General features: G+C 43.4%; 1 protein-coding gene across 7 annotated transcripts in view; it reads right to left on the bottom strand.

The window, feature by feature from the left end:
• The window catches only part of ACTN1 (actinin alpha 1), a 54619-nt gene that overhangs the window by 23084 nt on the left and 16641 nt on the right, over positions 1-14894 (bottom strand). For 4 of the 7 annotated variants that reach the window (XM_026060937.1, XM_026060941.1, XM_026060939.1 and 1 more), the window contains exons 4-8: positions 13270-13356; positions 12580-12667; positions 11325-11403; positions 4421-4502; positions 2596-2681 (exon numbers count right to left, since the gene is read on the bottom strand). In XM_026060937.1, coding sequence (XP_025916722.1) covers positions 2596-2681; positions 4421-4502; positions 11325-11403; positions 12580-12667; positions 13270-13356 — 422 coding nt within the window. Of the gene's footprint in view, positions 1-1151; positions 1238-2595; positions 2682-4420; positions 4503-11324; positions 11404-12579; positions 12668-13269; positions 13357-14894 lie in introns of all 7 variants that reach the window. The other 3 variants (XM_026060940.1, XM_026060938.1, XM_026060942.1) reach the window with 1 other exon arrangement.

Here is a 14894-nt window from a genome sequence, read left to right as displayed (position 1 = left end):
TGCTTTGTACAAAAGAGATAAAGCCTTTTTGGAGTTAAGTTGGCCCTCAAGCTAGGCCACATGTGGCCTGTGTCTCAAACAGAAAAGGCCTGGTGAGAGAAAGAAGTTGTGGCTAAGGGAACCAGGGAGATTTTGTGTCCTGTTCATAACATGAAGAATGCAGTCTTGAACGTTAGACTTTATTGCTCCAAAGTCCACTCCCTGAAATCAGCAATGATCTTGTGGAAAGGCTGTAGCCCAGCCAGGCTGGGGCCTGGGAGGAGAGGATGGATTTTTTTTGTCTATTCAAAGAATTGCAAGGGAATTGCCATTTCGGAGGAAGTTCACCCAAAGGAACTTTGAGTGACTGTGTGGTTTCTCTGAGGACAAATGTCCCGAAGCCAGGCAAAGAGACTTTGGAATAAAGAGGAAGCAGAGAAAGTAGGGCTGAAGTTATGGAAATGAACAAAGTAAGGGAAGGGGAAAGAAAACATAGGTGGTTTGTGAAAGGGAGGAGAATGACTGGGGAGAAGCAAGGAAAGGAGAAGTGGGTGAGTATGGGAAAGCTCAAGGCCTGGCAGGAATGAACTTTGTGGCTGGAGCACAAAAGTGCCACAAAGATGCTGAAGGTTACCCCTATGTAACCAGCTCACAGATGATTCAGCCTAGGAAGAGACCACTGACCTAGCAGTGTGAAAGGGGGTAAGGCAGCTCTAGGGGGATGGTCTGCAAGTTTCCATCTTAATCAGGCTTTCATTTGGACAAGGCTGATTTGATGAGGGTACTTCTGAATGGAGGTGCATCATCTGGCCAGGATGATGCCAACAAGACACCAGTCACTGAAAGGGTACTGACTCTGACAGAGCAGATGTTCAGTTTTCTTTCTATGCTAGCTTTATTAAACCCTTTCTCCACCACCAGGGTGTAAAACTGGAGCAGCAGAAAGTATGTTTGTTTCAGACTCACTAAATCACTTCTTCAGCAAGGCTACAGATCACACATCTGCAGACAATGCTGGATGCCGTGCAGCTGAGACTGCTCAGCCTGAGCACAGCACTGGGCTTCCCTGCAAACGTCCTGCAGAGGATGGAGGGTTTGGAGTGTTTCTCAGTGGAGATGACTAGTGGGCAGGGCAGGGAGCAGGGAGGGGGTTGTTAGCGGTAAAGTCTCACCTTCTGTGCCCCTGAGAAGGCGTGGTAGTAACATGAAACATAGGTCATAATGGCCTTCTCATCCGGCCTTAGCGTGCCTATAATATCTGTACAGAGAAGGAAAAGAGGTTGAAAGGATAAAGTAAGAAGCAGCACATAGAATAAAACAAAACAGTCATGGGTGGCGTGAGAGAGGGGGAGAAAACTTCCCATCATGCATTGCAGGACAGGCCAAACAGATTTCCATGCGGAGAGCTGGGAATTCGGATCAGAAGGTGGCTAGCAGTGTTGGCTCTGTGGCTCAAAGGGGCACCCTGTCCCCCTCCCCCCAAATCCAGGAGGTTCCTGAGCTGAGGATCTGGGCTCTGCACCTGCACAGCTGCAGTTTGAGGGCCTGGCCCCATGATAGAAATAGATTGTTTGAAGGTTTAATGTCTATGCTTGAGGCCTTTCTGTATGCTGAGGAGCTAGAGATCAGAGCCTTCCTACGCAGTGCACTTCCTACACAGTATTCACTCTGCTTCAACATGCACTGTGTGTTCCTGTGGCATTGAAGTACAGACGGCTGTTTGGTTTTGGTAAGAGATGTTTACAAGGTTTCACCCACAAAATATTTTCCTTAAGTGACTCTGTTACCAACAGGAAAATTGCTAAACCAAACACAGCAAGGATTCAACTGCCCAATCTCTGGCATGGTTGGGGAGAAACAAGAAAAACAAAATGAATAAACAAAACCAGGCATCTCAATCCTGATAAGCAATGCTCTGTTTGCAAAATCACCACAAAAGGCCTCATCAGACAAGCTTTGTAAGCCCCAGATGAACTGGGACTGAATTTGTGGCAAAACTTGAGAAAGCAGCAGGTTTAGATCTTGAAGCAAAGGTGTGGGAAACTGCAGTATATGTAAGATAAAAGATAAAGCTTTGGGTATTCACTGGACCCTTCATAAAAGCCCTAAGTCAACTCTGGACCTCCATCTTTGAAAAAAGAAAAAAAAAGTAAATAAATATCAGCACTGTTACCAGTGGGCACAGGCTGTAGTGTCTGCTGAGCAGAACAACTTATGTGCTCTCCATCACTGTGATACCAGGCATGCTAGCTCAGATTTCCCAGGCTACCCTCCCTGGAACAGGGGGTGCAGGTCCTTGGCTGATGAGGCAGCAGTCAGGAAAGCAAACAGAGTAGGCAGAGCTCCCTGCTCCATAGGATCTGCGTGCATGCCAAGGTGCTGGCATACAGAAGGGCTGCTACCAAGTAACATTGACTGTAGGGAAATAGGACTCCCGGCTCCCTTGCCCCAGTGTATGATGTTTGGGGCACCACTTTGAACCAACAGCCAACTCTACCAAAACATAATAATAAAGATGCCCGTAGCTAGAGAGGAGAGAGAAAAAGAAAAAAAGGTTTGGACATTAGCAACGGCACCAGGTGTGCTCTGTGGAGGGATCTTGGGATCCTGCGATACCTTCTGGGCTCCTGAGAAGGCGTGGTAGAAGCTAGAAACATAGGTCATGATGGCCTTCTCGTCAGGACGGGCAGTTCCAACAATGTCTGTCAAAAAAAACCTCACGTTAAGAGCATAATCAACTGATGAGAGGAAAGCAAAGGAGAGGGAGAACCACAACTGTCCAGGAGGCCTGCTGCGGGGTATATGCTTGTTACAGCAACTCTGAGGGGCTTCCCAGCCTTCCCCAGATGTATCTCAGAAGCCAGGATCACTCTCTTGGCTCCCCTCCCTCATGACAAAATTGCTTCCAGGGTCTGGTCAGGCTAATGGGACCATATGTCAGCACATATCACGTCAGAACGCATCTCTGTCCTGACCATGTTCCTGTGAACGATGGGCTGAATCAATCCAAACTAAAAAYAGGTTGACTGGTATTTATAGATGTGTCATGCTGCAATTTCTCCATGCGGTTCTTCAGGGAAGATCCTTCTTCCCTTCCCTGTCCCCCCRCCTCCATTTCAACACACTGATGGCTTGAATTTCAAAATGCCCTCTCATTAGTTTCAAGGGAAACTCAACACCTCCTGAGATCAGTATTGTAGAATTGAAAGATTGCATATTATCTCCACTCTGTTGGGGAGGAGAGTCACCAGGACAGATAAATGGGAGCTCCTGCAAGGGATCCTCTTCATCACTGTTAGCTTTGCTGAGATCTGAAGCTATAACCGCTTATTTTGGGGGTGGTTCTATTCCCTACAGAGTGGCAGGAAACACTCAAACGTAATCTGCTCCAGAAACCTCATGACGTTTTGTGCCCTTGACATGACGAGTGCAGGGAAAGCAAGACTCATCCTGAGGGACAGAAAATCCTGCCTCAGAAGAATGAACATGAACATACTAGTTACCCAAATACAGGTTAACAGAGTTCAGCTATCCTACCTCCACCTTCCCCCCTTGTTCCTCGCTTTCCTTTATCTAACAAAAGCTTTTAACTGCTTCTGCTGCACAAACCACGCCTGAAATATAGCTTGTACCACTGAAGCCAGCTGGCTTTGGGCAGGCAGCCACTGTACCAGTGAACTATTTCAGGCTGTTGTTTGCACTCTTAGAGTTACTGTATTCCAAGCCCACTGTCAAGCTGGTCCCCACAAGGCTCTGAAATGTAATTCTTGCTGTCCCAGTGGCCTCAGGGAAGCAGTCACACTAAGTAGGAAAAGCATCTCTGAAAAACATGGATTTCTGCCTTGGTCTCCAGATCCAGACAGTGAGGGATCTTTGTGCCCAATACTTCTGAGTAGTCAAGAAGAAGCAGTTTATAATACCAGGCATGGGGGAAGAGTGGCCTATAAGAATTAAGAGAAAGTAACAGAACTGTTCTTGCTGAGTCTGCTCTCCATATCTGCCTCACTCTCAAAGATAAAAAAAAATCACCACATCCCCTAAAGGAAGGTCACCAGCAATGCCAGAAAGAGCCCAGAATATAAATTCTGGAGCAAAGGGAACACAGTCCAATGCTGTACATTTTCTCAGTATTAAGCCTGGTTCTTGAAAGGGAACACTAGTCAGCAATGGACATAGCCAGGCGTTACTCCTCTCTGCCTAGTGTGTCAGCCCCAGGTTAAGATCTCCACACCGGACTTAGAAGAYTGAGGGGCACAGAAGGAAGAAGGAAGCAGAACATGTGATTAATTATTTCATTGTCATTTTTTCCTATACATTTTGTACATGGTGATGGAGGGAGCATTCAGAGGTTAGTGAATTCTTATATAATACAAGTCCACCTAGAAGAAGTGGGAAATTTCTTGAGAAAAAGCAAGTTAGAAGCCATTGGGTTCTACTTTACCTTCTGCATCCAGCATTTTTGGGATATCCAGATATTTCTCAGCCACATCAAAGGCTGTGTTTAGGTTAGTGAGAGGATCATCCTGGAAAAGAAACAAAGAGCCAAAGCATCAGCATCAATGTGCAACAAGGTACATAGCATTTCTCAAAACAGAGCAATTTTGCCTGATTTGACTCACGTTAACCTAGCTGTGCTGACAAAATTATACAAAAATTCTTATATAATAGGATGAAATAATTAGTTTCCTTCTAAAAGCAGAGCCTGGAGACTCATGAGATGATAATAACATATAATCTATGCATTTGCAACAAGAAGGAATAATGCATTTTGTTTTGAACCTAGTTTAAAACAGCACTATTAGTTTCACATCACATTGATAGTAAACAGCCGTATCTCACATTTATATCTTAGGCTTACATTAGGTATGCAACTTCCATTTCAAAGAACTGCAGAGCATTATATCTGTTAGTACATCTAAGCAATAGCAACAACATCTGGAATGGGTGCTGTCCTTAGCTAATGTACAGTTTTTTGAACACCAGTTGCGTGGGAGGAAGAGAAATGTTTTAACAAATCTCTACAAAATAAATATATAAAAGTTCCCTTTTTGTATAAGTATTGGTTTTCCTCCTAGGCACTGCACAGGACTTGCCATCTACTTCGTATGTTTCTATTTCTTTATATATAAACCTTCTGCTGTGGCAGGATGCACTTCAGATACAGACATCAATACACAGTAATCAAATCCTAAACAAAATAAGTGTGAGTCATGTCACAAAGGTAACTAGATTTTAAAGAGCCAAAGAAGAGAATTTGAAAGGCAGACGTCAGCAGAAAGTCCTCTGCAAACTGTTTACAGCATTCAAACATGATGGTAAGCAACCAGATGCCTACTGACCAGTATGAGAGCCCTCATACAAGCCTGACTCCATAACTGTTCAGGACTTTCACTGGAGCACCTATGGTGGTAAGATTTTGCTACTCTGTGAAAATATTCTATATTCCTGTATATCCACAATAGTTAGTTATTCTGTAGGATCAGTCCATTTCACTGAGGTGAAATGACATTAGCACTACCAGTTTCTACTGTTGAGACAGGTGGCTTCTGTTGGAGGAGAGGCTGTGCACAAACTACTAGTGTTTAGTCACTGTGTTTGCTAAGAGGCTTTCAGAAGAGAGGAAGGATGGTGTCCCTCTCTCCATATTCTTATCTGTGATGTCTATGCTGAGATCTGCCTTAAAAATAAGAAGATGGAGTGAAATTGTTTCCCCTTTTTTCTAGACTGGCATCCATGTCCTATTTCTTTTCTATTTAAGAGCATGTGCCTTTGCTTACTGCACTGAGCTAGGAGATTTAGCTTTGTGCAAACTTTAATCAATAGGCAATCTCCCTTGGACCCATCCAGCAGGAAAGATGAAGTTAGATGGGCTCAGGCAGAGGGGGTGTATAGACAGGCAGAAAGGTTCCTTTATGGCACTGGTCATTATGCAGCCCTCATAGCTAGGAAGCAGCTGTTCTGGAAAGCAGTTTCTTGCAGGAGTTCCACAGGCATGAACACATGTACAAAATTGGCATCCTCTATCAAGATCATGTTCCTTTGGATGAATATCTCCAGTGGACAGCAACACTTTGCCTACCAAGGTAAATCACACATAGAGGCTATCAAAATAGACACTACTGGTGATCCATATTTAGTCCACTGGAACAAGTCAATATTAAGTGAGGAAATGTTGCATGGACCACACCACAATGAAAGTGGCAGCTGTCACACTTGCTAACAGACCCCTATCTCAGCACAAAATAGTGTTTTGTCCCTATATGGTACACTTCCAGTGGTTACTACAAGAGGTATTTCCAAATCCACCTCTTCAAAGCTTAGCAGTGGTGCAGGGGATTTTAACTATCTTCTAATTGCCCTATACAATGGAATTACAGAGACTGGCACAAGTTCAACTTCAGCCTACTTCTCTCCTGTGTCTGCTGTGGAAAAACCCTTAAAAAGCCCTAAGTGTAACCAAATGCCTCACCTCAGAAGCTGAGATTAGCTGGTATATAACATGCTTGTTCACTACGTGTAGACAGGACTTCAGCTCCATTTAGCCTTAGAAGAAGAAAAAGTAGCAGCCTGTCGTGCAAGTGCAGGAGCATCCAGAAATCCCAAATGGCTGTTCCCTTGCCAACTCTCCCCTATTCTATGTGCCATTTTTTACTTCTGTAGGAACACCACCACTATTTAATTTCAAGCCATGCTGACAGTAAACACCATGGCATTACTAACCAACGATAGCCTAGTATTAACACAGACCCTTCCTTGGCACAGATCCATCTGATCGAGCTGTCTGAAGGGCAGTCAGAGCTAGCGGCCTCTCCTGGAGGAAAGGGAGAGGCGAATTCACTGCAGATAGCTTTCCTATCAGTTTACAAGGAACACCGCCAGGAGCATTGTAGCCAAAGGTTAAAAAGAAGTTGTAAGCTGAAAGTCGGGAGAGGTTTCCTGCTGGGAAAATTTACTGGCTTAGACGCTCCCAAAGGAAGGTCTGGAAGTCTTAGTATATGGGAAACTTAACAGTCACCTAGACATAGGCAGCAGACTTCTATTTTCTACGTAAGAAAGATGTGTGATGAAGCAGTCGTTAGGGGAATGAAGCTGAAGATGGTGCTACTGCAAGCAAGCTACCTAGGCCCAAAACTAGCTGACAGATGAGCAAAGAGCTAAGCCTGAGCAGGGCCCTAGCTACAATTACTTTCAGAAATAAGTGCTACAGGAAGAGCAGTCTTTTCAAAAGGAAGAAAAACACTTCTGCTGATGCAGGTCAATCCACAATGCAGAAACATACCTGCACTCCTGGAAGGCACTGACTAACATCAATTCCACCCTAGCTAGCTAGGAGAGGGCAGCCCAGCCTCGTAGGCTATGTCCATACCTCAGTAATACAAACTTGGAGCAATGCAATCTATCCATGCATTCTTCAGGAAACTACAAATGGTACAAGACACAATAGCTCATCTCTCCCATGAGAACAACCTGCCTGTCCTCCAAATGCTACTGGTTCCTGTAATTTCACTTGCCAGGCTTTCAGGCCTGCTTCTTCTATTTAAGGTACTTACTCTGGCCTTGGCAGACATGAGATTGACTGAACCTTCAGGGCATGGAAACAGCTTCACCCTTCATGCACAACAGGGTGGCTCATTACAAAGATGAAGCTTCTCTGTGTAAGAGATGGTTTCTCTGGGGGCCTGTCCAAGACTAGAACAGGGTTTCGGCTCCTACGTACTTTCTCCAAACTCCCCTGCTTTCAGTTCCATCTCATCACACACCAGTTAATCCTTATTTCAAATCCCCAATTACAATTGACTCCCCATGGAAAAGGGAGAAAAGTTAAGAATGGCCCGGCAGCCCCAAACCTTGCAGTGCAGCACTCCAACACTGTGATTGTGGGTATGCTTTGGGAACCCAAAGGCAACAAAGCAGAACAAAAGCCAAGGCATCTGTCCCCAGTTCTTTCCACATTCACATGCACATCCAAGAACAGCACTGACTGATATGAGGTTCTGCAGAGTTGCCCCAGTTCCCAATTGCTATGTGAATATAGAAATGGGAGACACACAAAGAGGAGCAATAACTTGCTAGGCTCCGGCTGGGCCAACCATGAGGAAAGCTGTAGTTTTTCCATGCAAGAATTACATTGTTTTAATGGTGGCAGAGAGCAAACCTGCCCAGAACAGATGCCTACCTGGCATGTAGTCTGCTTTTGCTGACTAAAGACTCTACCACAGCTCCTCCTCTTTCACCACAACCCTAACTCACATGGGGGAAACTCTTTCTTCCAGCTAGCTCTAAGTCCTCGCAGCACACAATGTTGCCATGGCAATTATTGCAGTGTCACATAAAAAAAAATCTTCTATTAGCTAGCAATCAGGATAGGAGTTGGAGGGGGAGGGAAGCTGAGAGAAAGAAAGCAGTTACTATATCTACCAGAGCTAAAGACTCTAGGAAAAAAAATCCAACTAGTACAATCCATGTTTTCAGGAGCATCTGGAATAAATGCATCCAACACAACAGTACAAAGCTCACAGGGACCACATTTCTATATGGATTGCATTATATGAGGGGGTGTTTGAGCCATCAGTCAACCTTTGTGCTGGATGAAAAGATCTTAGATGTGGTTTGCAGCTGACCTAAGGATAGGAGTAGAAGGAGGAAGGGAAGCCCGATCTGCACATCTTTCACATGCAGACCTTGGGCTGAATGTCAAGATCTTACCTACAGTGACCTGAACAATAGCAGATAGACCTGCACTGCATAAACATCATCTAACCAAACAAGTGGCTCTGATACCAGGGAATTACTGATATCAGACTGAGTTGACTTGAACCTTTTATTTTGGGGCCTGGTCTATACAAGCAAGTTGGCAGGTATAACAACTTCAGCTAGATACTGTGTGTGGGAAGAGAATTATGCTTTCTTCACTAATATAGCTACACTAGAAAAAAGAGCTAGGAACAAAAACTCAAGACAAAACTGTGCTAACAAACGAATCTGCTGACTTCGGGGGGAAGACACACAGCTACACTGGCTACCTTTTGCTAGCATACACTGCCAAAGCAGGGTTGGCAGCATAGACACAGCCTCTGTGAAGCAATAAAATACACTAAGACTGCACAAAAATGCTGCCCAAACAGGAGGTACAGCGCAGATCTCTTGATGGCTTAGACTGGCTGATGTTCACACCTCTCTCTTACATATTTGCATGTGTGTATACATAGAAACACACACACGCAACACCGCCAAAGGCTCAGACACAAACTGAGATGCCATTAATCACTCACTAGAGTGAGTGGGTGGAAGAGACTTGCATGTGGCCCTCTAATCTACCATCCACTGTGATGGCTGTTTCTCAGCAGCTTTCCTCACATCTTCCTCTGGAAGATAAAATTCTCTGGCAGAGCCAGAGGAAGATTCAAAAACTTTCTTTTTTTTTTGAGGAGAAGAGGGAGAGGGGAAGTAGGCTCCAAGGAGAAGGGCAAGGATCAGCTGAGTTGAGCTAATGGGGAAGAAAGAAGGAATATAGGAGGAAACACATGACAGAAATAGTCCAGGCAAATACTGTGTTTAGGAAGGTGCCAAATTTGTACATGCTACAAATGTGTTTGAAAGAGCTAGCATGACAAAGATAATTTTGCTTCAGCACACACCAACTACCAAAGTTAAAGCTAGGCTCTGAGGTAAGTTCTTCCTAGATATTAACTCAAGAGAGTGTACTTTAGCTGTGGTAGAATTATCAAATGCACATTTAATCTTATGCTTTTAGAGCAATCTCGGCAGAACAACAATAAAAAGGATATAGCAAGAGTCAGAAGGCTGCAGGAGGGCAGAGGGAATCTCATAAAGGATACAATCAAAGGCAAGTGGATAGGGGAGCACAAAGGAAGCTGGTTCCCTTAGCCTTACTCCAAGGAGTGCAAATCTCTTCCCATCTACACTGATTTTTGATAGGATAATCACCCTCTCTTTCACCTTGAAAAGTCTGCAGGCAAAATGATCAGATAACTTTCTTTTTCTTCCCCTTACCCCAGTTTTGCTTCAGTTTGGCTTAGGGCTTTGCTTGTAACGGGGAGCACTGTAGTATTTTCCCAGCTCCGTTTTTCAGACAAACATTGCCTAGCTGCTTTTATTTTCCCAATAGTAGCCTCTGAAAATGTAGTTAGCTCTGACCATTCCTTTTTTTATTGCTGCTGTTTATGTAAACAGATAGTCTCTCCCCACAGTTAATTCATCATGTGCTCACTCCAGATACTAAAATTGATCAGATAATATATTTAACTGCTCTGCAAGACAGTAAAGACCTAAAAGGTTATTGAAAAGAGCATCAGGCATCATACAATTAATTGTCTCAAAGTTGCAGGCTAATTTGATTAACTCGTTTGCAGGTTGTCTATTTGCACAGTCATCCAAGAGGCCAGATCTATTAGCGATGGAGTTTTATGTTTATTTCTCTAGCTAGCATCTAGCACTTACACCCTTTATAATATCCAGCTCATGAAATCAGATGGTCAAACTTCAAGTGTATTAGCCTCAGTAGTAACAGCACATGAGTTATGCCCTTGGTGACATTTCACTCTACAGGTGTGCATGGATATAGCAAAGTAAAATCTAAGCAGACTGTTCTGCTGAGAATATGCAAGTTGGATGAGAATCCAGCTTGCTCTACCGTTGCCCTGCTGGGTCAGGACACTGCTGGCAACACGAAGCACTAAACACTTATTCTGGTCATTTGCTTAGCAATCTTCTGGAGTAGCTAGATAACATGTTACCAGTAACAATTTTTAAGATAAAGCTAAGTGTTGTGGTAAATGTTTTTCTGGCACTTAATATCTACATGCTAAGAAAAAGCTGGTACTGCCGATGGCTCAGTGCTAAGCAGGAAGCATGCGACAAGTATCCAGTGAGGGCACATACATCCACCCCACTGAGCTTTTGCACTTGAACACCAGTAACGTGTTTCCATCCAGCTCTACCCAGAAACGTTAAGTCCAATTTGTCTGGCTAGTCTATTATATTAGTATAGTTAGCCTCACATTTGACGTTATTGAATTTACCAGCTTTTGCTCATCAGCTAGGATTGGAGCACATGTAGTTCATATTATCAACATACCACAGACACCTCTTGTGAGCTAGAAAGCAAGGCAGTCTGAAAGCAGGGAAAAGCAGGCAGGCAGCTCATTAAGTTCAGGGTTAATGAATCCTGAATGTACTGATTCATCTCCCCTTCCTTCTCCCCGACCGAGCAACTACCAGCTTGAGCTCAAGTTCTCCAGTTATCTGTTTATCAAGCTAATTCTTCTCCCTCTCCACTTCCATGGACCCCAAGCATCTGCTCTGACAAATAAATTGTGTTGTACCTTTCGTAGCTTCCCATAGTCAATGAGCTCTGGACGGTGTCTGTGAATCAAAGCGCAGAAACCAAGGCCGTCCTTCCAACTGTAAGAGAGACAGAAAACAGCACAATGAACAGTGCTCAGCTAGGAAGACACACGATGACGGGCAGGAGCATGAAGAAGGGCACCAAGACACCGGGATGATTAATTCTGGTTTAGCAACAGTGCTTCTCCAAGTGTTGGGAAGGAGGCATGTCTTCTATCTGCATTAGACATCAACAAAAATCCCTTTCAAGCCACAAAAAAATCCACCATAATTAGGACTTGATCTCTGCATTGCCACCTCTTATATGCCAGTTCTCAGTGCTGAACTGTTACCATTGTATGGAGCACACAAGGACAGGTGCAGAGCTCAGAACTGAAAAAAGATATAGATAAATGCCCTAAAGGAAGAACAAGTGTAGGCCTTAGGGGAAAGGCAGATGGAGGAGAAGGGCAATATACAAGCCACTGTTCTGCCTCCCAACCTGCTCTAGACCTGTGGGCAGAAGCAGAACCAGAATTCCTCATTCTGATTAGCAGGACTGTTTCCTACCAACTATCAAATCTAAAAACTTCATTAACCTAATTTGGGATGTGAAGCACTGGTGCTCTTGATTTGCTTAGAGGCACTTGTGCAGATTCAGATACCTCAAACTTCAGCCAAGCCCATAGCTAGGTCCACTATAAGATTGGCCGGCACGGATGCAACTTAAGCTCTCAAAAAGTGCTTTACATCCACATGGTTCATACAGTTCTCCAAGATGTGCCAGAAAAGCACCGTTATGCTGAATCTACACTAGAACATCTGTCAGTTTAGAAATATTAATTAGAAAAGCAATCAACTAGAGCAAGAAAACCTCTCATCCTTTCCCAACACTGCTATACTACAAAGTTCCTGGTGCAGCCCTTATTTCAGGCCTCCTGAAATATTCTGAGTTTTCAAAGAGCAAAAACTGTCTTGCTTAGCTTGCAGCACATATGCTACTCTCAGAGGGCTTAATGATCTAAAGAACTTTGCAAAAGCAGCAATTGTAACCACAATAAGTAATTGCAATGTAGGTACTTGGATCCTCTTGTAAGCTCTGCCTTTAACTTCTGTGTCTCTCTGGACTACTTTGTTACTGTGTAACGTGCATCTCCGTTTCCTTGGGAGGTCTGTCAGGCGCATTGTTGAATATGCCAAGAGACATACAAAAATAACACAGATTGTAAAGCTAAGTTCTTGCCTGTAACTCACCTGATATGGAAGTTCTGGATGTTTACATTTTTGTAGGGGGCTGTCTTCCTCTGACACCATAACAAAAGTCCTTCTTTAGCAGATGTCTCTAGAGAAATAAAGAATGCACATCAATTAACCCATTTTCTTAGAAATCAAGAGTCTCCCAAGCGTATGCTAGAAAAACATGATCAACTCCTCTTTGGTAGGAACAGCACTGAATTGCATCTTAACTAACTTCCTTTGTCAGAAAATTCCTTGTCTGGAAGATTCTACTGGGAGAGTTTTGTTACTGTTACTTTCTTAATGAGATTCTGTAACAAGCAGATGGCCTTTTCAGGATTACAGAGGAAAGCTTTATAGGACTTGTAAAAGAAAGGCCCATTTTCAATGCTAGTCCCTCAGTCAGCCTACAAGGAATGCAATAGAATCCAACATCAAAGTTGGTTTTCATGCTTATCCATCTTTTTGAGATGCTCTTAAATGTTCTTCCAAGAAAAAGATGTGAAAAACTCTTCTCAGTGTATATGAACCAAGCATAAACTGGTTAGAAACATCAATGAGACCAGAGGGCAGCTTGGGAATGGTTAGTTTCCTAGGATCTTCCAGTGAATCATCCAACAGCACATCCTGCACCTTTTAAGTGGCAAAGCCACGTGGTTACCCCAGTTGTTCATACTTGAACAGAGGCTGGAAAGAACTGAAATTTACCTTCGACTGAGATATCCTGAATGGCAAAACGAAGGATGATGGTCCATATCATTCCAAGAGTCATTTTAACATTGCCATCCACGATTTCTAGGGGAGAGAGGGAGAAAGAAGGAATAGAAGACATCAAATTACAAGCACAAACCCTGGAAGAAAAGCAGCATTGGGAAGCTTTCTCCTTTGCAGATGAGAGAACTGGAATTCCAGCTGAAGACTGCTCCTCCCTGCCTCCCCCGATGCTCTGCTGCTGCAACACAGTCTTGCCCAGTAGTACTCAGTAATCACAATGATTCTCCCACAATATACTACGGAGTGTAAACAGACACTGATGATCCAAACAGGAATAAGACATCAATTTAGGTCAGCATAATTCCCCAGAGGGGCCTAAAAATACCTTGTTCAGGTTCCATATCTATCACTTTAGAAGCCGTATAAGCCAAATTGGGAAAAAGAAAAGCCTTCCACCCTTACTCTGACATGTGTCTTTTCTGAGTTACACCTGTAAAATTGCCCCAGTGTAATTACAGCAGTATAACCAGTGAGACTTCCCAATGCAGATAAGCTCTGACAGCTGTTTTTGTGGTGTGAAAAAGATACCACCAAGAAATATCAACATTTCATTTTCAAAGAAGCCTAAATACAGATCCCCAGACTGCCTGTGTAGTACTCTTCAATCATATAATTGCCAGAAGACACAAAAGAGCATTCCTCAGAGTACATGCATCATGCTTGAAGGGGAAGCAAAAGCTCATGCTGATGAGCCTGAGCAGATCATAAACTAAGATGTCATACAGATTGTACTTTTTTGCTCACTGGACTCTGTGATATAAATCAGCAAGGGTCAACAACTCAGAGGATTTAGGAAGCAACCACTTGCCCGTGTGAGGAAAGATCTGTTTAGGATGGGAGATAAAGGTTCTGGAGGGGAGACGCTGGCCCAGAAAGGACTTTCCACTGTGTATAGATTAGCACCAAACATTTAAAATGGCGTAGCCAACAGCTGGGTCTCAAGCTCTGACCCTCAGCATGTACAAAAATTCTGCACAGGCTATATGTACACATTATAGTATTTATAATCTTCACTTTTTTGAATAGTGAAACCAACCTAGTTGTCTTCTCCAACTCATTATCTGGCAGTTTCCTGCATAGTGAAAGGATGTTTCACAAACTGACAAATTACAAAGATATTTTCAGTAAGAAAAGTGTTAAAATTAACCTACTGTTTGGTGTTAGAATAGCTCAAAGCATAACAAGGCTACCAGAAACTATTTTTGTGCTCATGAAGACACCCCAGTGTCACTGCCTCCATAGAGCTGCCCAGCAACACATCTCACTCTGGGGCGAGGAGAAATTTGCACCATAGGCAACTGCCATCTCTCTGGATTCTTACAATATTTTCTCTTTAAGTCTTTAAAAGAAGTTTGTTCACATAGGAAAAATTTTCAAAATATGAACTTCAGAATCTTCAAAACCAATGGAGAAGTATCATGCACTCTAATTACATTGTTTCAGAAACATTGTTCATCCAGCCTAAATTCTTGGACATTTAGTGGTACATGTGGTGCAACTTCCAATGTAAACTAGAAGGATAATCCCTGTTTTGCTTTGACATACATCTGCATGAGGGA

The sequence above is a fragment of the Apteryx rowi genome, unplaced genomic scaffold (genome assembly GCF_003343035.1).
Source record: "Apteryx rowi isolate R43461 unplaced genomic scaffold, aptRow1 scaffold_173, whole genome shotgun sequence".
NCBI lineage: Eukaryota > Metazoa > Chordata > Aves > Apterygiformes > Apterygidae > Apteryx > Apteryx rowi.
This window is presented reverse-complemented; position numbering and strand designations above follow the sequence as displayed.